Source organism: Melozone crissalis, unplaced genomic scaffold (genome assembly GCF_028551555.1).
Source record: "Melozone crissalis strain CALT ecotype California unplaced genomic scaffold, PUWL_Pcris_2 ptg000034l_1, whole genome shotgun sequence".
Taxonomy (NCBI): domain Eukaryota; kingdom Metazoa; phylum Chordata; class Aves; order Passeriformes; family Passerellidae; genus Melozone; species Melozone crissalis.
In genome coordinates this window covers 17,670,911-17,693,272 of record NW_026535812.1, presented here as the reverse complement: position 1 = coordinate 17,693,272, position 22,362 = coordinate 17,670,911, and the positions used below count along the sequence as shown (strand labels likewise).

The 22,362-nt window shown below is 64.4% G+C and overlaps 3 protein-coding genes across 5 annotated transcripts; 2 read left to right on the top strand and 1 right to left on the bottom strand.

The window, feature by feature from the left end:
- Positions 1–1,849: 1,849 nt before the first annotated feature.
- POLR2H (RNA polymerase II, I and III subunit H) lies at positions 1,850–4,222 on the top strand. The gene is made up of 5 exons (XM_054282847.1): positions 1,850–1,969; positions 2,316–2,399; positions 3,092–3,185; positions 3,548–3,631; positions 3,746–4,222. The coding sequence occupies exons 1-5, from the start codon at positions 1,897–1,899 to the stop codon at positions 3,861–3,863; spliced, it is 453 nt and encodes a 150-aa protein (XP_054138822.1). The 5' UTR covers positions 1,850–1,896; the 3' UTR covers positions 3,864–4,222.
- Positions 4,223–4,731: 509 nt separating this feature from the next.
- THPO (thrombopoietin) lies at positions 4,732–6,467 on the bottom strand. Its single transcript, XM_054283117.1, has 5 exons — positions 6,455–6,467; positions 5,559–5,686; positions 5,389–5,475; positions 5,019–5,183; positions 4,732–4,921 (listed from the first exon to the last, which is right to left on the bottom strand). The coding sequence occupies exons 1-5, from the start codon at positions 6,465–6,467 to the stop codon at positions 4,739–4,741; spliced, it is 576 nt and encodes a 191-aa protein (XP_054139092.1). The 3' UTR covers positions 4,732–4,738.
- Positions 6,468–13,921: 7,454 nt separating this feature from the next.
- Positions 13,922–21,542, top strand: CHRD (chordin). 3 transcript variants are annotated; one of them, XM_054282709.1, is made up of 23 exons: positions 13,922–14,051; positions 14,385–14,488; positions 15,015–15,141; positions 15,514–15,642; positions 15,727–15,844; positions 16,708–16,804; positions 16,908–17,049; positions 17,121–17,261; positions 17,758–17,840; positions 17,928–18,075; positions 18,173–18,279; positions 18,364–18,480; positions 18,568–18,724; positions 18,815–19,056; positions 19,143–19,256; positions 19,469–19,681; positions 19,764–19,857; positions 19,960–20,016; positions 20,111–20,214; positions 20,343–20,445; positions 20,548–20,702; positions 20,861–20,954; positions 21,105–21,542. In XM_054282709.1, exons 1-23 carry the CDS (start codon positions 13,922–13,924, stop codon positions 21,170–21,172), a joined length of 2,844 nt encoding a protein of 947 aa, XP_054138684.1. In that variant the 3' UTR covers positions 21,173–21,542. The 3 variants fall into 3 exon arrangements, with proteins under 3 accessions (XP_054138684.1, XP_054138683.1, XP_054138685.1); XM_054282708.1 differs by having other exon boundaries at positions 16,875–17,049; XM_054282710.1 differs by lacking the exon at positions 13,922–14,051 and having other exon boundaries at positions 14,392–14,488; positions 15,018–15,141; positions 16,875–17,049.
- The last annotated feature ends 820 nt before the right edge of the window (positions 21,543–22,362 follow it).

The window sequence follows — 22,362 nt, the reverse complement described above, 5'->3', positions numbered from 1 at the left end:
TCCCAATGGGTACCCCTGAGTACAGGGGGGGCTGGCACATGGACCCCTCCCCAAAAAACAGCCCTGGCCCCCACACCACCCTGCCCCGGCCGGCTGGTGTGCACCAAGCAGGTCACATCCCTCCAGGACGGCACCCTGACCATTCTGGAAAGGGCGACTGGTCGTACTGGCGAGCCTGGCTGTGCTGAGACTCCCTCCGTTCCGGGGCTGTCCTGCCATGCTCGGTGTGCTGCTGCCACCCCCTGGCAGTCCGCACAGCCTCGGGTGTCCCCCGCAGCGCAGGGGTGTCCGGTCCCCTGCCTCAGCCCAGTCCTGCCCCCAAACCAGCATCCAGTGGGATGCAGGGTGCCAGGAGGCTCAGGAATTTGGGGAAGGGTCCGCACCTCTCGCCCTGCGCCAGAGGGGAGCCTGTCTGCGGTCACCCCGTTCTGGCAGGAGGAGGTTCCTGCCCTCCCCGAGCCAGGGTGACAGAGTGGGGAGGGGGCTGCCGGGCTGGGGGAGTTGCCAGCCAGCGATGATTAGAAGGAGCCGAGGTTCCGTCCCAGCGCATTAAGACTGTCCCTGCTGAGTGCCACCGCCGCGGGGTGACCCCGCCGTGAACCGCCCACGCTCCCCCGGACCAGGCCCCTGGCAGCAGCACCGCCCCCCACGCCGGTGTCCCCGCTGCGTGTCACCCCCGCCCCGTCCCGCTGCCTGCGCCCCCGGCATGCGTGAGGATGCGCTGGCACCGTGTCACGGAGGGGACGTGCCATGCAGAGGTCACACCTGTGTGTCTGGGGAGCACGGGCATCTTGTGACAGGCCTCCCGGTGCGGATACCGGGGCAACCTGGCTCTGGTGCCATCCCGCACCACGACCTGGAAATGTCTGGTTCCTGGGGACAGCAGGCACCGTGTCCCCACGAAGCCACCTCGCTGCAGGCACAGGGGCACACACGGGGAGCCATAATCCCATAGATGTCCCCCTCACGACCTGGTGGTCCCCAGGGAGATGGTGGCATGTGACTCACACACAGCGCCGTGCCGCCCGTCCTGCGCAGTCCCCATCACACGGGATGGGACACCTGCCAGCTCCACCAGCCTTCCTTGTGCCACCTCCGGGAGGGCACACATGGCACAAAGGAGGAGCAGGGTCCCCGCTGCCCGGCCGTTCCTGAGGCGGGGAGGAATTCGGTCAGGCGGGCTGGGGGTGGCATTCGGGGAACGCGGCGGACAGGGCTGAACTCTTGAACCCGCACCGGCAGCTCCCGACCGTATGCCAAGCGTGGAGCACCCCGTGGCGCCCAACGTGCGAGCAGCCCCCGGCCGTGCCAGACCGCCCTGCTCCCCTCACGGTTCACCGGCAGGACACCGGGGACACTGTCACACGTCCCTTCCCGCCGTGGCTGGCGGGCGAGGAGGAAGAAGGGGGGCGGCAGCCCCGAGACCCAGCGCTGGCTGAGTCCGTGCAGCTCATCACACCGATGTCCCCTGCGACGGGGGGCGCGTGTGAAGCTCCTCTGTTCCTGCGGCGAGGGTGGGACACGGGCTGCAAGGGCCCAGCGGGACATCCCTGACTCCCCCCGGGACACCCGGACCCCTCCCGGGACGCCCCGGACCCCACTCAGGACCCCCCTGACCGCTCCTGGGAGTCCCGGTTGCGACCGCGCGGGGGCGCTGCGGTGCCCGTCGGTGCCGGGGGCGGGGCCTTGGCGCGCGGCTCCATCTGCGGCCTCGCGGCGCCCCCTGCCGGCTGCGCGCGGGGCCGGGGCACGGGCACGGCGCGCGCTCCCGCCAGGCCTGGCGGGGACGGGCCCCGCCCACCGCGAAGCCGCTTCCGCCCGGCCGCGGCGGTGCGGTTGCGTCATCAGTGCGCGCCGGGCGGGAGCGGCGCCGGGAGCGGGAGCGGAGCCGCTGCCATGGCCGGGATCCTCTTCGAGGACATCTTCGACGTGAAGGACATCGACCCCGAGGGAAAGAAGTTCGACCGCGGTGAGTGCGGCCCCGGCCCGCTTCTCCCGGTCCCCGTCCGCCCCTCCCGCCGGCGCTGGTCCCTCCGCGTGTTGGGGGCCCCGGGAGCGCCCCCCTTCCCCGGGGCTTCCCCGGCTCGGCTGCTGTGCCGCCCACAGCCCCGCGGGCCCTGTGGCGTGCATTCCTCGCCCCACCGTGTTCCTCTCCTTGCCTGTGCACGCCTCTGTCGGTTGCCGGGCTCTGGCATCCATCCCGAGCTCACCGAACACGGCTCCGGTGCCAGCCTGCGCTGGGAAGATGGACCCTGTTCCCACCCAGCCCTCGGGAATCTTCTGTGTCCTTGTCCCTGACTCTCTGCTCTCCCCAGTGTCGCGCCTGCACTGCGAGAGCGAGTCCTTCAAGATGGATCTCATCCTGGACGTGAACATCCAGATCTACCCCGTGGATCTCGGTGAGCCATCGGCACAGCCAATGTCGGCTTGGGTGGGCGAGGGTAGAGGGGCTGGAGTCGGGAATTGCTGTGATGTAGCAATAAGCTGCCTCAGGCTTCCTTGTGCCCCCGTGTTGTCCCCAGGTGTCAGGAGGCTCAGGGCACTCTCAGGGTACTGAGGCTCAGCTGGGTTTCTGCTTCACCTCTCTGTCATTTGGGTCACCTGTGTCCCTTCCCCACAGCTGCTGTCTGGGGGAGCTGCTTCAGCTGGTGGTTACCAGGCTTTAAGGGAGAACTCCTGAAGTTAACTTCTGCAGCTAAATACACAGAATGTGTGAAAAAGAGAATAGTCCCCTTTATGAAACACGGAAGGGCTGAAGCTGATGCTGCAGGGGGCTCATGTACCTGCCCAAGGGTCCAGCCAAGCTCTCTGGGGGGATATAAGTGAATATCTTCTTGTGTCCCCTGAAAACACCAGCAGTGGTGTCCTTGTGGCTCTGGTTTCCTCTGTGATGTGGGGAACAAGGACACACAGGATCCAGTGTGACCTTTCACACATTCACCACAGTCCTGCTGGAGGAGTGGCAGCAGGGACACAGCTTATTCAGCACCCCCTGCCAGGGTGGCCCTTTGCCCCCCCTGAGTTCTGGCTGTGTGTGCTGCTGCTCTGGTTGTGCTCTGCCCTTCTCACTGCTGCTCTGGCCTCCTCACAGGTGACAAATTCCGCCTGGTCATCGCCAGCACCCTGTATGAGGATGGCACCCTGGACGATGGCGAGTACAACCCCACGGATGACCGGCCCTCCAGGTACGGGGCACGGCTGGGACAGGCGGGAAACAGGGACACAGAGAAACAGCTGAGGCTGGATGTTTCAGGCTGGACACTAAGAGGAATTTCTTCATGGAGGGGATGATTAAACATTGGATTGGCTGCCCAGAGGATGGTGGAGTCACCATCCCTAGAATTGTCTGAGGAAAGGCTGGATGTAGCACTGGTGCTGTGGTTGAATTGACAAGGCGGTGTTCAGTTGCAGGTTGGACTTGATGATCTGAGAGGTCTTTTCCAGTCCAGCTGCCTCTGTAACTGGGAGATACCTTCTCCCAGAGGACACTGAGCTGGGGGAACGGCCAGGTTTGATTCCTTGCTGACCTGAGGCTGTGCTGTTGCAGGGCAGACCAGTTTGAGTACGTGATGTACGGCAAGGTGTACCGGATCGAGGGCGACGAGACCTCCACGGAGGCGGCCACGCGCCTGTGAGTGCCTCGAGAGGGGGACACAGTGCCCTGGGTGGGGTGGGAGCGCTGGGATCTGGACTGGGGTCTCTCATGGGATTGCCTGTTCTCACTACTGCTGTCCTCCCACCTCAGCTCTGCCTACGTGTCCTACGGGGGGCTGCTCATGCGGCTGCAGGGAGACGCGAACAACCTGCACGGGTTTGAGGTGGACTCTCGTGTTTACCTGCTGATGAAGAAGTTGGCCTTCTAGCACACCTCCATGGGCTGCCCCACAGACATCCAGCTGGAGCCCTGAGAGCCCACATTCTGCTCCGGCATCCATGCTGCCCAGCCTCTTCAGAGCTGAGGAGGCAGGAGCGGTTCCCCTCCTCATCCCAGTGACTTCTGACTCCTGCTGGGATCCACATCTCTGTTTGTGAGGAGAGACGTGCCTGACATCAGAGTGGACACCATGCTGGCTGCTCCTTACCTTCACCTGTGCTCAACAGCCCTGGCACTGGCCAGGAGCAACCAGTCTGGGACAGCTGCCTGCCTCCCTCAGGGACCTTTCCCTCAGGAGCCATCCTGAGGCAGGCTGCCTTGGTTTTGATTAAACTGGGTTGTTTTGTACACCTGGCTCTGCTTGCTGAGAGGCAAGACTGGCAGGGAGTGGATACACCTGCACAGGGGCTAAGGGAGGAGGGACCCTGCCATTTCCCAAAGGATGGGGAGTCCAAACCTGTGGCAGGTGGGTGCAGAGAGGAGGAGTGGCCACTCAGGCTGTGCCGGGGGATCCTGCAGCACTGGCAGCTGCCATGGCTGGGAGCGAGCACTGGGCAGAACTGGGAGCATATCCAGAGGAGCTGACTTCTGCCCCAGGCACAAGGACACACACAACTCTTTAGAAAAATAGCTCTTTAATCAAAAAGCATTCACAGTAGAGGTGCCTGCCCAGCTGGGAGCAAGGCCTGTGCCTGCTGGCACGTGAGTGTCACTGTTTGCCTCCACACACTACACAGTTGTAAAGACTTGAGGAACAGGTGCCAACCCCTTCCCCGCGGGCATCTTCCTGGGCACCCAGAGCACAGCTTAGTGTCCCGCAGGATTGCTCCAGCATTGCTTTGTGGTTGAACCCTGTGTGCAGCCTCATTGGGCCCTGCATGGAGGGTCTCTGCTCTCCTCCTGTCCTTGCTTGCACGAGACCGTGGCCAGGTCGTAGAAGAAGAAGCGCAGCTTGCCCTGTACCAGCTGCCGGTAGGTGAGGAAAATGCTGGGGATGTGGGTCTGCTCCATGGAGTGTGGGGAGCAGCTGGGTTCCCAGTGTCCTGCCTGAGAGTGGGACAGAGGGGTGACAAACACTGCTGCACCCAACCCAGCCCAGCTGGCACTGTGCTGGGGTGGTCTGGCTCGTGTGGGGAGGTCTCACCTCCCAGCTGAAGGTCTGCAGGAGCAGGAAGAAGGAGTTGGCGTGTCGGTAAAGCTGGCTCAGCTGCCTGGCCCCGCACTCATCGCTCACCTGGCCCTGGGCCCCTGCTGCAGCACCCAGCAGCAGGGCCAGGTCACACAGGATCTCCCGCCGCTTGGTCTCGTTCTGGGGGAGCAGACAGTGACCCCCCAGGGCCTTGTTGCTTTCTGTGCTCACCTTAGGTCTGGATGGAGTCCTCTACCCTCCCTGTGCCACCAGATATGCCTACAAGCATCTTGTTCAGCATTTCTGGTGCTTCTGCCAACCCAAGGTTCCTTCTCCAGTCCTGTTAGCACACCAGTGCCAGCACCCTCCTCCCAGCCCCTCTCACCGATTTGGATTTCCACTGCTGGAAAGTGAAGTCCACCAAGGGCAGCACTGCAGGGCACCTGAGTGCAGGCAGGGCCTGGCACTGGCCCTAGTGAGGAGAGATGTCAAGGTGAGGTGCCAGGAACTGTGCATGTCCCTGGTCTTGGGTTTTGTGGGGACTCTGATCCTCACCACTCTCTTTTCCATGTCCTTGGCCTCCACGATGTACTTCTGGATGAGCCTGTTGTCACAGACCAGCCGTGTTGGGCTGGCACGGTCCTCTTTCACGTGCAGGAGGAAGGATGTGAGGAGGAGCAGTCCTGGAGGAGAGAGGGTTGCCTTGTGCATTGTGCCAGCGTCCCTGGGCAGTGCCAGCCCAGAGCCACCTGCAGTCCCCTCCCCGACCCTTTGGTGATCCTGACGGCCCCGCGGAGGGGGTGCAGGGGGCGGTGTGAGAGGCTGAGGAGGGCCCGGTGCTGCTCTCCGGTCAGCCAGCGAGGGGTGCCGGTGCTCACGAGGGAGAGCCGCGCTTTCCGTGCCGGTGCTGTGTGCCAAGGGGCCGCACAGCCACGTCTGCCAGGTTTTTCGGCGGCGCTCCAGGCAGGGAAGCAGGGCTGTACTCCCTGTGCAGACCAGGGCCAGCCCTCCGGATCCCTGCCAAGAGCGGTTCCAGGCGTCATGTGCACTTCGGGGAATCCCAGCCTGCAGTGTCCCACAGGGAACATCTGCTCCTGGCCGCTGCCCTGGCTGAGCGCTCCCCTGCCGGCTCTGCCTTCCCCAGTGCCACTGCACACCACTGTGCCCAGCAACTGCCCACCCTGCCAGCTTCCCCATGCCCTCTCTGCAGCTCCTGCCTGCCTCGCTGCCTGCCCTGGCACTACACCAAAAATCCTTAGTGCAGCCTGTTTACCTACGATGGCCATGGAGAGATGCTCAGTTGCCCTCACAGGCTGGCACTGGCCAGGTCTAACTAGCCCAGAGCCACCCTTGGGGTTTGGTGCCCAGCTGTGGGACTCATCTTGCTGTGGGGCCACAGTACCCACAGGCCCTTCCTGCGCACCCGGTCCCCCCTTTAGCCACACACTCACTGTTCAGCTCCATGCTCGGCTGGGGGCTTCGGCCCTGCATCTTCCACCCTGGGGCCGGCGGCTGCTCCCTGGCTCCCGTCCCCCTTCCATGGAGGACGGCGGTGGCGCGGGTTACCCGCGGGCCGCCCAGCCGGGACGGAGGCCGGAGCCGGCGGCGGCCCCGGGACAGCGCGGCGCGGCTCCGCGCCTCCGGCCTGGCCGCCCCGCCGAGGCAGCACGATTTCCTGTTGTGTCGCCCTGACCTTCCAGCAAAATCGCAGCGGGGGCCCCGGGCCCGGGGTAAGGCTTCCTGCCTCCGGCCGCTTCCTCCCTTGGCTCGGGGCACGGGAAGGGCGTCCCTGGGCGCCCTCCGTGGCTGCTCACCTGGCCCCGGGCCTGAGCGCTCAGCGGCCAGCGCCTCAGCTGGGCCTGTCCAGGGGTAGAGGGTGGCCCTGGCACCTGCAGAAGGGATGGTGTCAGTGATCCTGCGCTGGACAGCCCCGGGAGCATCAGTGCCAATGAAGTCCTGCTCCTAGCTGTGTCAGCCAGGTATGAAAGCCACCCCAGAGGTGGACCAAAATCCTGGTGACCCTCTCCCAGAGGTGGGCTTCATCCATGCTAACCTTTACCCTGTTGACCCTCACACAGAGGCATGCTCTGACCCCTGCATCCGCCAGAGGTGACTCAGGGAGACCCCCGGGATGGCTGTGGTTCATGGGATCCCTCTGGAGTGGAGAGGACTATGGATCACAGGGGTTATGGCTAGTGCATGGCCCCAGGGCTGTTTCACAGGGGTATTAGTTGGGACTGGGCAGGGTGAGGCACCCACAGATGCCCCCTCCCTGGGTAGGAGAAGCACAGGGGCCTGTTCAGCACCATGCCCTGGCATGGCTGTGACATTCCCTGGCAAAGTCAGCTCTTGCTGGGCACTCTGGTAGGGGGTGCACATCCCCGTGCCCATGTGTACGTGTGTGTCCCCATGCTGCTCACGGGTACACACCACCACATGCACCCTCAAACCTGCGTGTACACACGTGCGCTTCCCTGGCACGTGTCAGGCCTGTGCTCAGATAACCCTCCACCCTGGGAGCCTCCCACGGCTTCCCTTTGGGGAGCACCCCCCTCCCAGCACACATCCTCTGCTCCTGTCTCCCTGCAGCGCCTGTGTTTCCTTCTCACACCCCGGCTCTCTCTCGCACGTTCCCAGCCGTGTCCCCAGGGACAGCAGTTCCCGGCAGCGCCTGGCCGGGTGACAGCAGTTAAAGTAAACACCGTGCCCCGCTCCACCTGCCCCGCGCCCCGCTCAGCCCACAGGAGCCCACCTTGCAGGGTGCCTGGCTGGGGGGTCCGGCAGGGTCGAGACTGGCAGCGCCGGCTCGCCTGGGCACATCTGGCAGCAAAGGGACCCGCGAGCACCGGGGTCAAACTCCTCCAGGCTTCCCCCACACGGCTGTGGCCCTCCTGCGGACGTGACAAGCTGCAATCCTGGCTGCAATCACTCCTGTCAGCGCCCTCAGCCCCCCTGCCAGCGTTGGCCTTGGGCCCGCAACTGTCCCCATGCCAGTCCCTGCCATGCCCACACCATGTGCATTCCCTGTCCCTCCCTGGGTGCAAAGTCACTGGTGATGCCAGGCTGGAGAGCTGCCGTGCCCTGCATTCCTTCTTGATTAGGCAAACAAACCCACCAGGGGAAACTGGAGAGCAACTGGAAACTGGAGGTCTAATGGACCCCCACGGTCAGCCTAAGGTGCCCACAATAGTCCCTTTACTCCAAAATATTCTTTACAACAATGCCAGAAGCTGGCAGACAGCATGAGCCTGTGCCCGTGGGCAGCCTGGTATTCCTCTGCTGGAAAGGGCAATGCCAGCTTTTGCTGCCCATGCCAGGGGGGCAGAGGAGGATGTGGGGGAGAGCTCTCACTTCTGGCCCCAGCCCGGTCCCACAGATGTGGCGTGCTGCAGAGGGAGAGTATGGGGGCAGTAAGTGAGGCACAGGGACTGCAGAGGGACCGCAGAGGGACACGGGGGCTCCGGCCAGGCAGCCCGGGCTCGGGCAGGGGACAGGAAGCCCGGCGGGGGCCGCGGGGCTGCACAGCTGGCCGGATCCCGGTGCCAAGATTCCCACCTCTCCTTACAGGGTGCAAAGTGCTGGGAATCCCGCTGCAGGGACAGCCGTTCGCACCCACTTTGCCAAGGTGCTGAAGACAGCAGGAGGTGCCTGGAGTCAGGGAAAGAGGGGGGGGAGAGGAGGAATACGCCGGGGTGGGGGGGAGACTGTGGTTCGGTGGCACAGCTGCTGTCCCCGCAGGCCACCCAGATGTGCTCGGTGGGCACCTCCAGGATGTCAGTGCTAGCATGGGAAGCAAACCTGGTCTTCCAGGGACAGGGAGGGGGGTCCTAGCCCCCTTTGAAGCCCCCATAAAAGGGTCTGGCATAAAGGAAAGAGAAAGTCAAAGGAACAAAGAGAGCGGCTAATCCCGGCGTGAGCAAACAGCCCCGTTTGCTCAGGCCGCAGCTGGCTCCGGGGCCAGGGAAAGGAGCACAGCGGGGCTCTGCGGGTGCCAGGCAGCGGGGGACCGCGACCCGGGCCGCCCCTCCCCGAGCACGGGCAGCCTCCGGGAGCAGGGTCCCTCCCGGACCCTCCGGGCTTTTTTGCTATATATGCAAATTGCCAATAAACATCCGTGGGCAAATCCTGCTCCCCGCGCAGCCCGGCCCTTGCGCTGCTCCCAGACAGCCGTCCCCGGAGAACACCCACGCTGCCGGGTGGAGCTGCAAGGGGCATCTTGGTCGGGGTGCGGCAGCGTGGGAGTGAAGGATGGCAGGGTTTTACCTTTCCCAATTTTCAGAAAGCCACATGCTGCCCAGCATCCCAGCACAGAGCCCTCGGTGCTGCCCAGGGGATATCCATGGGCAAACCCTCCCTGCCTCGGACAAGGGCACCTAATGCCAGTGGCTCTGCTGGCATCGGGGCGATTCCCCTGTGCCTCCTCTACCCTCCTGCTTCTCAGCCAAACTCCCCACTCCAATGGGGCACACGGAGCCTGCTGAGAGGGCACCTCGTCCATCCGCCTCCATCCCATGGAGAGGAGAAGGGGTTAATGCCAAGCAGCCGAGCCGCAGGTGGGCGCAAGAATGAAATTCCTTCTCGCTGTCCTGCGAAGTCTGGGCACAAATATTTGCCTGCATGTCCGGTGGGGAGGGGGGAGACCACCATCGCTTCTGGGAGTTTGCTAATCCCCATGCCAAACAAGGCCCCCACATGCCCCCCGTCTTCCTCCTGCTGGGGTCACCCTGCAAAGCCTTTGAGGAGGGGACATTTGGGGTCAGGGGGACACCAGCACCTTTGGGTGTTCCTATGAGCAGGGAGCTCTGTGGAGTTGACCGGGCACTCGGAGCAGGTATCTTGTTCAGGAACACTGCCAAGGTCTGTTTGGCGTGGCTGATGAGATTGTTTTGGGGTTTCCATTCTGCTCCCCAAGCCCTGGCCACCACAGCAGGGTGAGATGAAGGCGAGAACCCCAGCCATCCCCACCATGTCAGCAATGCACCCTCTGTAATAAATTCCATGTGTTCACAGACAGAAAATAGCCAGCTTCCCCACTCCATTGCCCTCAAATTGCATCCCTCTTCCATACCTACCACCCCCAAAACTCCCTCCATCCCCAGAGCCCCCTGGCCTTCATCTGGGATGGCCCAGCCCTGCAAGTCGCCTACCAGTTGTGCAAATATTGCCGGAACGGCTGTAATCCCTGTGTCCAACGTGAATTATGAGATATTTCCACCCATTACGACAGCCCCCCCGCCCCACCGCGTGTGTGTGAGGCCGGGGGGATTAGACACGGCACAAGCCACGCTCAGCACAAAGCTTTGGGGAGGCTGAGGCTCTCTGCATCCCACAATGGGGCAGGGCACTCGAGGGGAGCTCTTTTTGGAGAGAGGGGGTGCCCCACATGCCTTGCTGTCCTCAGGCTTAGGCCTGGAGGCAGCGCTGGGATGCCCAGAAGGCAGTGGGAGGCTGTGAGAAGGGGGGCCCATGGCATGCAGTTTCACCAGACCCCATCCCTGGGGAGCAGAGGCTCCTTCCTGTCGCCCCGAGCCGGGCTCATGTTCAAAGCCGCGAGCAGGCAGCAGCTAATGAGGGCAGACAATGGGAGCTGCTGAGGGCAGAGCAGGGTGAGGGCCTGCTGAGACACCCCCACGCCAGGCATGGCCCAGCCCTGCCACCAGGATCCTCTGGAACACTCCGCGGGACCCTCACCACTGAGCAGGGCACACACCCACCAAGCCCTGCAGAACTGCAGGCTGTTCTCTAGGGCACCGTTGGGGCACCCCACCTGTACTTTGCTGGGACAGGAGACACCCATGGGACCATCACCGCCCCACTGGGGACAAGCCGGTGCCCGCCCTGGGAAGGGGTGATGGAGGGGTGGAGGTGCCCGGCCTGAGGCTGCCCATGGCCAGCTGTCTCCATCGTGGTGCAGCTCCAGCTGCCCACAGCTGGCAGCCCCGTTGGGGATGTGCCAGTGCCAGGCCCAGCTCTGGAGGCTCAGAGGTGCCTTTGTGCAGAGCGTAGCTCCTCACACACCTGTGCGGGCACTGGGAAGCAGCTGCTGGGACCAGGACCCTTTGCCAGCGCTGCCCTTGGCTGGCACCATCCCCTCTCCAAGGGCACAGGGACCCCTAAGGCTCTGCCAAGCCACTTCTGCCTATTGATGAGGGTACCCCTTGGCATTTCCAGGGGCAGCCCAGGCTGTGGGCGAGGGAAGCCCAGGCACAGCTGGAGCATCCATTTCCTCCCTGCCCACTGCCCCCACTGCAGCGGCCGTGCCCCCCTCCCTGGGCAGGGATGCCCAGCACCCTCCTGGCCCGACAGGCCCCATGCCACCATACCACCCTGCTCCCGGCCTGGCAGTGCCAGAATACCCTTGCAGCCCCTCTCTCCCTCACGCTGCCACCCTGCGCCTCGGATTCCCCCGTGCCGAGGAGCTGCAGCCAGGCGGGTTCCCCGTCTCTCTTTCCTTTCCCCGGGAAAGGGGAGGGAGCTTCCCTCATCTCTTCCCCGTGTCCCGCAGACGAGCCAGGAGACTGTGACGAGCTCTGGGTGCACAGAGCCAGCAGCGGATTCCTGGCATCGGCGGGACAGCTGGGAGCCATCGCCCGCCTCCTCCCCGCTCGGCCCCGCTGCCGTCCCGCCGTGCCCGGAGCCGCTGCTGTGCCGCAGCGGGCACCGCGCAGCGACGCTGGCACAGCCACACAGACCCCAACCCTCCCCTGCCCTCCGCGTCGCTGGACCCCCAGCCAGCGAGGACCTCGGGAGAGAGGAGAGGGGACAGGTCAGTGACACCGCTGGGACCGCGGGGAGGGCACAGGGCCAAGGGGTGCCAGGCTGCCAGCCATGGTCGCTGCTCCTTGGCAGCAGCAGGGTGCCAGGACAGCCATGCCCGGGGGATGCCCGAGGTGCTGGCAGTGTCCCAGCCCTGGTGATGCCAGCGGGCTTTCCTGCTGGGGTCAGCCCAGCCACTCCTCGCCGCCGTCTGCAGCTCCTGCCACGGGCCAGGTCCCGGCAGGGCCGAGCCCCCTCTGTCCCTCTGCCCTCCCCGGGAGAGGTGTCCCACTGTGCCAGACCAGGGCAGGGAATGGGATGGGGCAGCCATGGATAAGCTGGGGATGGACAACCCCATTCTGGCTCTGGGGTGCGGGGTGGTGGGCTGCAGCCCCCCCAGCTGCTCGCTGGGCTGCGGGGAGGCCCAGGAGGAGCTTTCTGGGGAGGCAGGGGCCTGTTGTGCTCCAGCTGTGCCGTGTTTCCCTAGCTACACCGCGCAGCTGGCCGGGTGTTTGCACCGCCCGGAGTTGATTTTGGCAGCCCCGCGCTTCCCCCTCCTCCCTCCCCACCCGCCTTCCCCCTGCCGGGCGCCCGCCTGCCACGCACCCGCCACCCTCAGCCTCTCCCTGCCACTCTCGGCGGGGGTGGCAGCAGGGACGTGGGTGACACAAAGCGCCCCCACTCCTCATTGGCTCCCCCTCCCCTAAATTCATGCCTCAGTTTCCCCAGATGGATGATGCATACCCAAAACTTTTCCATGGTGCCTACTCACTGCCAACCTCTGCCACCCTTACCAGCCCAGGTGTGGGTGAAGAATGGGGCTGGTGCTGGGTGCTGCTCTCACAGCATCCCCCCTCCAGATGCCCCTTCCCTCCCTGGACAAGGGAACCCAGGCTCCTGTTCCCCTGCAGCCCCTGTCACTGGTGGGCAGGAGCTCAGGGTCCCATTCTGGAGCCTTGCTCTGCCCAGGGTGGGCAGCAGCTGGAGAAATTTAGGAATGTGGCAGGCACAAGCTGGAGGGGGTTGGCTGTGTCCTTGCAGAGAGCAGTGTGGATTGGGAGAGGCTGTTTTGGGAGCCCATGCTCAGGGGTGCTGAGTGGGTGGAGGAAGGGCTGGCTGCAGGGGAACAGCGGATGGACAGAGCCTTGCAGTGCCCTGTCCTGGGGTGCCAAGGGGCCTGGGAGGGGACTGAGTGCATGGAGCAGTCCCCAGGATGTCTCATGCCTGAGGAGGGGGGCAATGAGCCCTGGAAGAGCTCATGACTGAAGGTGGCCTGTGTGGGTGTGGGGGCTCCAGGATGCTCAGTGCCCAGGAGATGCCCCATACTGGGAAGACTGCACAGGCTGAGGAGACTGGCATTGACTGGGTGTGCCCTGCAAATGCTTTATTCCCAAAGGGGGTTATCGGGATGAGGAGACTCCTGTGGGGCTCATGCCCTTGGAGAGGGGAATGTGAGTGGGGGCATACCTGGGATGTGCTCAAGAACACCCCAGACTCTGTGGAATGGTGGTGGTGGTGTCTCCACAGTGCCTTATATCCCAGAGGCTGCTGTGTGAACTGGGAGGGGATGTCCCCAGGATGCCCAGAACCTGAGGGTGCCCGATGCTCTGAGGGAGGGTTATATCGTACAATCGTACCATAGACTGCTCTGGGTTGCAAAGGACCGTAAACATCATCCAGTTCCAGCCTCCTCCCTCAGGATTCCCCATGCCCTGGGGCTGGCATGTGAGGAAGGATGCTCTGCACTCTGGGGACCCGCATGCCGGGGGAGAGGGGGCGCAGTGAATGGGAGGGGGGTCCTCAGGACATCCCTAGTGCGGGGCACCCCCTGCCTGGCGGGGCAGCGGCGTGTCCCGGTGCCGCAGGACGGGACAGGACGTCCCGTGCCGGGCGGGGGCGGCGGGACCGGGGCCCGGGGATATGTGGGGGGGTCGGAGCGCGGCGGGGGGCGCATCCCCCCCCGGCCGGCCGCTGCCTGCGCCTCATTAGCGGGGCCTTTGTTTGCACAGGGCTCGCAGCTCCCGCTTGCCCATGCCGCCGCCTATAAAGCGCAGCTGGAGCCGGCAGCCGGGCAGAGGCGGCGGCAGCGCCCGGCAGCGCCCGGCCCCCCCTCCCAGCCGCCGCCTCCGGTCCCGGTCCGCCCGCCCCGGCCGGCCGGCACCATGCGCGCCGCTGCGCTCCTGCTGCTCGCCCTGCTCCCGCTCCGGCCGCTGCCCGGCCGCGCCGCCCGCCCCAAGCTCGCCCTGCCCATCCGGCCCGACACGGAGCCGCTGCCCCCCGGCGGGGTGGCAGGTAGGAGCCCCCCGCCCTCCGCCCTTCCTTCCCCCGCTCCGCGCACCCCCGGTCCCGTACGAGCCGCTGCCGCGCCCCCCGTCACGCATCCCGCGTCGGGCACCCCCTCCCTGCCGCCCGCACCCCCGTCCGTGCACGGCGTGCCCGCCCCCCCTCCTCTGGCACCCCGCGTTCCGCCCCGGGCCCCCCGGCTGGCCGGGACCGGCGCTGGGACCGGCACCGGCGGCGCGGCGGGCGGCGGGGCGGTGCCGGCCGGCCGGGGCTGCGGCAGGGGGGTGCCCGCGGCCCGGAGGTGACCGGGGACGGCGGTGGGGGGCGGTGGGGTGTCCGCAGGCTGCGCCTTCGGGGGGCACTTCTATGCTCTGGAGGAGACGTGGCACCCGGACCTGGGGGAGCCCTTCGGGGTGATGCGCTGCGTTATCTGTCACTGCGAGCCGGTGAGTGCCCCCGCACACCCCGTTCCCTGGGAGACCCCCCAGGACCCCGGCTGGCTGGGGAAGGGGCTGGCGAGGAGGGAGTCGGACTCCTCTGTTCAATACACTCCTCTCATTCCCATGGAGGAGGGAAGCGGGATCCCTGCAGCCAGCCGGACACCTGGATGTCCTCCCCCGCGGCAGGGGGGAGAGAAGGGGGGTTTAAAGGATCAGGCTTCATTCTTCCTCCCCCTCCTCGGGGATGGCCTCCGGCCCCCTCCCTCCCTCCCTCCCTCCCTCCCTGCGTGCAGCTCCCCGAGGCCGGGGCTGGTGGGGCCATGCACAGCTGGTCAGGAGGCTGGGGGCTGCGGGGAGGGGGCCCTGGTTTGGCTGCCGTACAGGCATCTGGGGACTCTGCAAGGTGTCCAGGCTCCAGATGGAAAAAGATGGGGGAAGCCGTGCTGTGCTGGGAGGGCACGACTTGGCGCACCTAGAAACGGCCTGGCACACCTTGGCACGGCTCCTCTGGAGTCTTCTTGGCCTCCCACAGCAGAGGAACCACCGGGGGAAGCCCGTGGGGAAAGTGAACTGCAAGAACATGAAGCAGGACTGCCCCGTGCCTGCCTGTCCCCGGGCCACGCTGCTGCCGGGACACTGCTGTCACACCTGCCCCAAAGGTGAGGAGAGCGGGTGCTTCTCTGCAGGGAGCCCCCACCAGACCCCCAGGATCCCTGCTGGCCTGGGAAAGGGGGCAATGCACACGCCCTGAACAGGGCTGGTCAATTTGTTATGAAAGTCACCAGTGGCCATGATAGGATGGGCAGGGGAAAGCCCTGATGGGAACAGCCTGAAAGGAGTGCAGGGGAGGCACACAGGGCTAAATGCCCTGCCTGTCCATGTGCCTGTGCACAGCACGCCCCAGCTAAGAGCCCCACAGTGATTCACAGGGCACATCTTGGTCTGCCTCAAAAGGGGCAATTTATTATTGTCCCCCACCCCGAGCTCTTGGGCACAAGCTGCCTGGTGTGATGGTGTCCTCCTTCCACCAGAGAAGAGCCCTGCACTCCGGTTTGACACCTTGGAGTACTTCCAGGAGAAGGAGGATGACCTGGACAAGCCCTACAATGACCGCTCCTACCTGAGCTCGGAGGGCCTGGCTCGGGATGATGCCCGCACAGGTGAGCCCCCCACCCACCCACCCAGACAGCAGCAGCGTGGGGCGCCCCCCACGCTCCCCCTCAGCAGCAGCATCTCCTCCCCAGAGTTTGTGGCCCTGCTGACGAGCGGCCCAGAGCCATGGCACCCCACATCCAGTGCCGTGGCCAAGGCTCGCTTCACCCTGCTGCGCTCCTCGCTGCTCTTCTCCATCAGCTACGAGCGGTGAGTCCTGCCCCCGTGCCCTGCCCAGCCCGGCACTGCAGGCAGCTCTCTGCAAAAGGGGGAATGCAGCCGTGCTTGTGCCTCAGTTTCCTTTCTGATATCCCCCCGTGGTGCCACAGCCTTGCACGGACACAGTGGGAGATTTGGAGAAGGGGGGGCAGCGTGCTGGGCTCCAGCCTAGGTCAGCAGCCAGAATTTCGGCACACCCACAGTGTCGGCCCAGCCTCACCCATTTGCCTCCAGATCTGGACTGGAAACAAACAGGAAAAGTTCCAGAGCTCCCGTGGGTGCAGCTGGCAGAACTGCTGTGCCACCCTGCAGGCTCTGCCGGGGGCAGTGCCTTGGCACTGCTGCCAGGGTTCCCCATGCCCTCCCCGGATGCCCGCCAGCAGCACAGCCTCTCCTCTCCCTCCCTCCTTCCCGCTCCAGTTTCTTCTGCTCTTCCTCGCTTCCAGGCCCCTTTGCATAGTAAAGTGGTGACTAATTTCCAGCTCTGACAGGGGGAGCCAAGCGGAGCCGAAAATGCTCCTTATTTACAGCCTGAACGCTCAGCTCCCAGTGGGTCCTGCTATGGTGCCTTTCCCGGCAGAGACCCTCATCCTGCTTTGTGCTGGTTAGACCCCACTCCAGGATCGGGGAGCCCAGAGAACCCGTGCCAAGCTGGCATTTGGCAGGACAGCTGTGTTGGGCTAGTCCTGGAATGGGCGGGCAGAGCCTAGCACTGGGCACCCCAGGAGAACATCTTCCTTCTCCTGCCCCCCCAAACCCCCGTGTGCCCTCTCTGACACAGTCCTGTGCCGGTGCTGAGTGAGGGGAGGGGAAGGGCAGGTATGTGGCCCTTGCTCACCCCCGGGTGCTCGCAGGCTGGGGCGGCCGAGCCGGGTGCGTTTCAGTGACCCCGAGGGTAACGTGCTGTTTGAACACCCCGTGCAGAGGAGCGCTGCCCCCGAGGATGGCATGGTGAGAGGGGCTCAAGGGCAGGGGGCACAGTGCCCCTTCCAACCCCTGCTGGGCTTGTGGTGCCCCCCAGCCACCGCCCAGCCATTCCATCCGTCACCCACAGCTCTGTGGAATGTGGAGGACGGTGTCCAAAGCAAACGTCCAGCTGCTGCGGCGGGAACAGCTCCGTGTGTCCCTCATCACCCGGGCACAGCCCTCCGGAGAGGTCCATGGGCACATCCTCAAGCACCGGGCACTCTTTGCAGGTGAGTCCAGTCACTGCATGCACACCCAGTGGTGCCATCAGAATGTCCCTCATGCCCCTGTCCCTGCACAGAGACATTTGGTGCCATCCTGACCTCGTCGAACCCCTTGCACTTGGGCGCTGGGGGCATGGCCATGCTGACACTGAGCGACACAGAGAACAACCTGCACTTCATCCTCATGGCCCGGGGACTGCTGGAGCCTGGAGCAAGGGGTGAGGGTGGGCAGGGAAGGGAGGCACTGCCCACAGGGGGCTGCATAGACCTGAAGGAGTGCATGGTATGTCTGTAGCTCAGGATGCATGGGTCAGCATCTGTGGGGTCAGGATGGGTGGCTGGGCTGGGTGTGGGGCTCAGGTTGGGTATGGGGGCTGTTTGTGGGGTGGGGTGGAGGGTGAGGTGTGCATACAGTGTGTTGTGTGATTTGGGGTGCGCCTGGTGGGGAGGGGATGGTGCGCACCTAAGGTGGGGGGCTGGGGAGGCTGCAGAGCATATGGGGTGTGAGGGTCATTGTGCAAGAAGGATAGATTTGCAATGTGGGTTTGCAAGGATTTGGGGCATGCTGGAGGGAATGATGAGGGCCCAGCCACACAGGGGCAGAGAACTGGCAAGAAAGTGCCAGGGGTTTGGAGGTGGTAGGCACAGAAGTGTACATTTGAAGTGGTTGCAGACCCCTGGTCCAGTGGGTCCACTCCCCTCTGCCATGTCCAGAATCCCCGTGGGTCCCGCTGAGGGTCCGCATCCTGCACCAGGGCCAGACGCTACGCGAGGTCCACGCCAACATCACTGTGGAGGTAAAGCCTTTTCATCCCCCACAGGCCCTGGCAGCCACAGTGCCAGAGCACCAGGGCTGATCCATGGCACTCCATCCCCCTTTCCAGGACCCCGACTTTGCAGAGGTGCTGAATGACCTGTCTGCCCAGGAGCTGCAGTGGCTGGTGCAGGGGCAGCTCCGCATCATGGCTGAGACGGAGGGGCGGCACGCACGGCAGCTGGCTGGCACCATCACCACCCGCCGCAGCTGTGACAGTGAGCACGGGGCAGGCATGCCAGGGGGCAGGGGGATTGCTGTGCTCACCCCCGTGCCAATCTCACCCACCCTTGTGCCTCTCTCCCCGGGCTGAAGCCATCCAGAGTGTGCTATGCGGAGCAGATGCTTTGCTGCCGACCAAGACCGGGGCTGTGGGCTCAGCCAAGCTGGCGCTGCATGAGAATGGCACCCTGGAGTACCAGGTGAGTGGTGGGCACCCATTTCCCTCTCAAGGGTCTCAGGTGTATCTGCCACCCTGACACTGCCCTTTGGCACCCCACCCACAGGTGCAGGTGGTGGGCACTGCCAGCGAGGTGGTGGGCATCACACTGGAGACCAAACCCCGACGGAAAAGCAAGAGGAACATCCTGTTTGACATGACACCCAGCTACAAGGATGGGCTGGTGAGCACTGGCTGATGCTGGGAGGGATGGCGTGGGGACTTTGGGTGAGTCCCTGTCCCAACCTGCATGGTCTCTCACTGGTGGCAGGCCTGGGGTGCCTGGCAGAGCCCCAGCGCCCGCGATGCCCACATGCTTCTACAAAATGAGCTCTTCCTCAACGTGGCCACCAAAGATTGGGCAGAGGGTGAGCTGCGGGGCCAGATCATCTCCCTGCCCTACAGTGGACTGCTCGCCCGCTACACAGGTACCTGGGACACGTGGGGTGGTAACGGGGGCAGTGGGGCAGCCCTCCCACACACCACCACGCCCTGCCACGGTCCCTGTCTGTGCACAGAGATGCCCGTGGCACTGGCGGGGCAGCTGGTGTCCCCGCCGGTGCCCAGCGGCGCGGGGGGGCACGCCTGGCTCTCGCTGGATGAGCACTGCCACCTGCACTACGAGATCTCGGTGGCGGGGCTGGGACGGCCGAGCGACGGCACCGTCAGCGCCCACATCCACGGCGTGGCCGAGCTGGGGGAGATGGGCACCCGCCCCCACCAGCACAAGCGCCTGCTCAAGGGCTTCTACAGCACTGAGGTGAGGTGGGCACCCGCTCAGGGCACCACACAGCGGGGACTGGGCCAGACCTTATCCCCACCCTGGTGCCCCTCTCACCACGACAGGCTCAGGGCGTGGTGAAGGACCTGGATGCCGACCTGCTGCAGCACCTGGCCCAGGGCACCGCTTTCCTGCAAGTCAGCACCAAAGCTCACCCCAATGGGGAGATGCGGGGACGGGTAGGTCCTCATCGGGACAGGGCACCCTGCCCACTCCCACTGCTGCCTGTGGTGGGGTGGCACTGCCTGGAGCAGGGTGGAAGGGCACAGGATCACTCTGTCACCATGTCCTGATGTGTTTTGTGGTCGTGGGTGGCTCCTTCACCAGCCTGACCATGGAAGGCAGCCAGGCACCAGCATGGGAAGTGACATCCTGCTCATTCCCTCTCCAGGTGCACATTCCCAACCAATGCCATGCAGGAGGGACCCGCCTGGCCCCAGGGGAGTCCTTGGGGCAAGCTGAGCTCTCAGAGAGCACCAAAACCAGGGACCTGGAGCAGCTGAAGAAGGACCCCAACTCCTGCTTCTTTGAGGGTCAACACCGGGCACATGGCACCCGCTGGGCACCTGACTATGACAAGAAGTGCTCTATCTGCAGCTGCCAGGTACGAGCTGGGGGTTGTGCTGAAGGGGCAGCACCCATCAGTAATGCCCCTCTCTAATGAGCCCCATCTCTGCTGTCCCCAGAAGCGCACAGTGATCTGCGACCCCATCTTGTGCCAGCCCCTCAACTGTACCCACCAGGTGCACCCCGAAGAGCTGTGCTGCCCCATCTGTGAAGGTACCTGGGGTGGGCTGGGGGGCTCCTTGTGAAAAGAAGGTGGGGGTCCCTTTCGGAGACTTTGCCATGTGCACCCCCTCATGGCTTTCCTCTTCCTTGTAGAGAAGAAGACAGAGCAAGAAGAGCTGAAGCTGGAGCGGGCACGGGACAGTAGCGAGGGTGAGTCCTTGTGGGCACGGGCTGAGGGGCAGCTCTGCAAAGGCTGAGTCACAAGGGCTGTGGCTTCCTCTTCTTCTTCTTCTTCCTCTTCCAGGCTGCTACTTCGATGGTGACAAGACATGGCGAGGCTCTGGCACCCGCTGGCACCCTGTCGTGCCCCCGTTTGGCCTCATCAAATGTGCCATTTGTACCTGCAAGGTGAGTGTGGGCTCCAGACATGCCCCCCAGCCTGGTCTGGCACCTGTGGGGGCTCTCAGTTCTCAGGCACTGTAGCTGAGGCTCAGCCCAGGGCATGGGGAGCTGACTGCCCTGTGCCCTCCCTGCAGGGCACCACAGGTGAAGTGCACTGCGAGAAGGTGCAGTGCCCACGGCTCACCTGTACCAACCCCGTGCGTGCCAGCCCCTCTGACTGCTGCAAGCAGTGCCCAGGTACCTGCACCCCTCTCCTGCCCTCCACTCTCCCTGCATAGCTCCCGTGTGCCCCACTGGCAATGCCACAGGCGGGCATTGTCCCAGTGGCCTCTCATGCAGCCCCAGAGAGGAGTGTCCCGGAGCTGGCTGACTCCATGCAGGCAGACGCGCCGCGGTCGTGCCGCTTCGGGCGCCGCTGGTACCTCAACAATGAGAGCTGGCACCCGTCTGTGCCCCCCTTTGGGGAAATGAAGTGTATCCTGTGCTGGTGTGTGGTGAGTGTGCCAGCCTAGGGCAGCTCCAGGGGAAGGGAGGGCGCCACTGTGCCAGTCCCCAGGGCTTTGGGAATGGTGGGAGAGCAGCTCAGACACGCAGTCCTTGAGGAGCTGCTGTCCCCCCACCCTGGTGCTCAGCCCCTCTTTCTGCTCCCCAGTCGGGGGAGACGCACTGCCAGCGCCAGGAGTGCCCCCCATCCGCCTGTGCCAGCCCTGCCACGAGGGACAACCCCTGCTGTGCCAAGTGCCGTGGTGAGTGCAGCGCTCACACACAGGCACCACTGCTCAAACGCTCGGTGGCACTCCCTGCACCTCCCAGTCTCCTTGGTGCCGGCACAACCACCCCAAGTGCCCTGCTGGCACCCCCTGTGCCCATCTCTCAGCCACACCTTTCTCCCCCAGCCCTTGATGCCCCCTCAGATGCACGGGAGAAGGTCCAGGATGCCAAGGTGGAGTCACGGAGCCACTGAGCAGTGACTGCTGCCCAGAGCGGGGCACGCACGCGGTGACGCTGGGTGGCACTGGGGGTCCCACTGCTCACTGCCCCTGCCCGTGCAGGGTGGGGGGCACAGAGGAGCACAGTGGGGTGCACAGGGCCTGGCCCCCAGCCTGGCCACCCCATCTCAGCACGACTGCAATGCCAGGACTGCCCTGCCCTTGTGCAGGGGGCAGTGGCCAGGCTCGTGGAGGTTGGGGCACCCGCTGCCCTGGCACTCCAAGCGCCCCTGGCTGGCGGGCATCATGCCCATGTTGTACATAGTGTAAAGTCCTTCTGGCCCCTGTTTGCTGCACCCACCCTGTCTCAGCCGGGTTTCTCACATAATTTATGGTGCCAGTGGATGGAGGTCAAGATGTATTTATTAAAACCAGAGCTATTGCCCACCTGGTTGCTGTCTCTTCCTCGCAGCAGCAGGCACAAGGCTGTGCCCTCACATCCCATGGGGAACTTGCAGGCCGCGGCATTGCTGGGGTTGGGGATGTATATTTGGGGGTATGAGGTGTGAAAGCCAATGCCAGGATGAGGACACCCCATAAGCTGTGGGTTGGCACTGGAGAAGACCAGAGCAGTGTACAGTGCCCGCAGCAGGAGCTACGATGCCAACCTCTGCCCACGGTGGAGGCTGCCAACATAGATGGTGCCTGCTAGCACAGGAATGCCAGGACTCTGCTCCTCACACCTCCACGGTGGCAAAAAGAGCCCAGCCTGGGGCCCCAATCCAGCTGCCACCCATGGAGGCCCTTGTCCTGCAGCACCCATAACCAGCTGCGTGCCCAGGGCTGGGCACAGACACCCATGGCTGTGCAGGGCAGAGCCCTGTGTGTGCTCTGGGGCAGCACAACCAGAGCCGGTGACTCCAGTACAGCTGCACTGGGCTAAGGCTGATCCAATGCTGCCACCTGCCCTTTGATCCCTAATGTGGAGGACTGAGGGATCTCTGGGGCCATTTGCACTGTGCTGGTACACACTGGGATGACTGGGACATTCAGAGCTATACTGGAACAGTGCCAGAGCTATAGGGACAGTAACACTGGGCTCTACTGGGATAGCAGTAAGGGATGGTGGCACAACCACAACACTGTAGTGGGACCGTGTCAGCCTGTACTGGGGCTGCACCCAGGGTGACATTGGGCTAGGCTGGAGCAGTGGTAGAGCAATAGA

Excerpts from the sequence above, each read along its gene's own strand:
- POLR2H (XM_054282847.1), top strand. The coding sequence starts at position 1,897 with ATGGCCGGGATCCTCTTCGAGGACATCTTCGACGTGAAGGACATCGAC. Across the intron at positions 2,400-3,091 it reads GATCTACCCCGTGGATCTCG|GTGACAAATTCCGCCTGGTC; the intron begins GTGAGCCATCGG and ends GCCTCCTCACAG. Across the intron at positions 3,186-3,547 it reads ACGGATGACCGGCCCTCCAG|GGCAGACCAGTTTGAGTACG; the intron begins GTACGGGGCACG and ends GTGCTGTTGCAG.
- THPO (XM_054283117.1), bottom strand. Across the intron at positions 5,184-5,388 it reads AGCAGTGGAAATCCAAATCG|AACGAGACCAAGCGGCGGGA; the intron begins GTGAGAGGGGCT and ends CTGCTCCCCCAG. Across the intron at positions 4,922-5,018 it reads TGCAGACCTTCAGCTGGGAG|GCAGGACACTGGGAACCCAG; the intron begins GTGAGACCTCCC and ends TCCCACTCTCAG.
- CHRD (XM_054282708.1), top strand. The coding sequence starts at position 13,922 with ATGCGCGCCGCTGCGCTCCTGCTGCTCGCCCTGCTCCCGCTCCGGCCG. Across the intron at positions 18,076-18,172 it reads CACCCGCCGCAGCTGTGACA|CCATCCAGAGTGTGCTATGC; the intron begins GTGAGCACGGGG and ends CCCGGGCTGAAG. Across the intron at positions 19,257-19,468 it reads ATGGGGAGATGCGGGGACGG|GTGCACATTCCCAACCAATG; the intron begins GTAGGTCCTCAT and ends TTCCCTCTCCAG.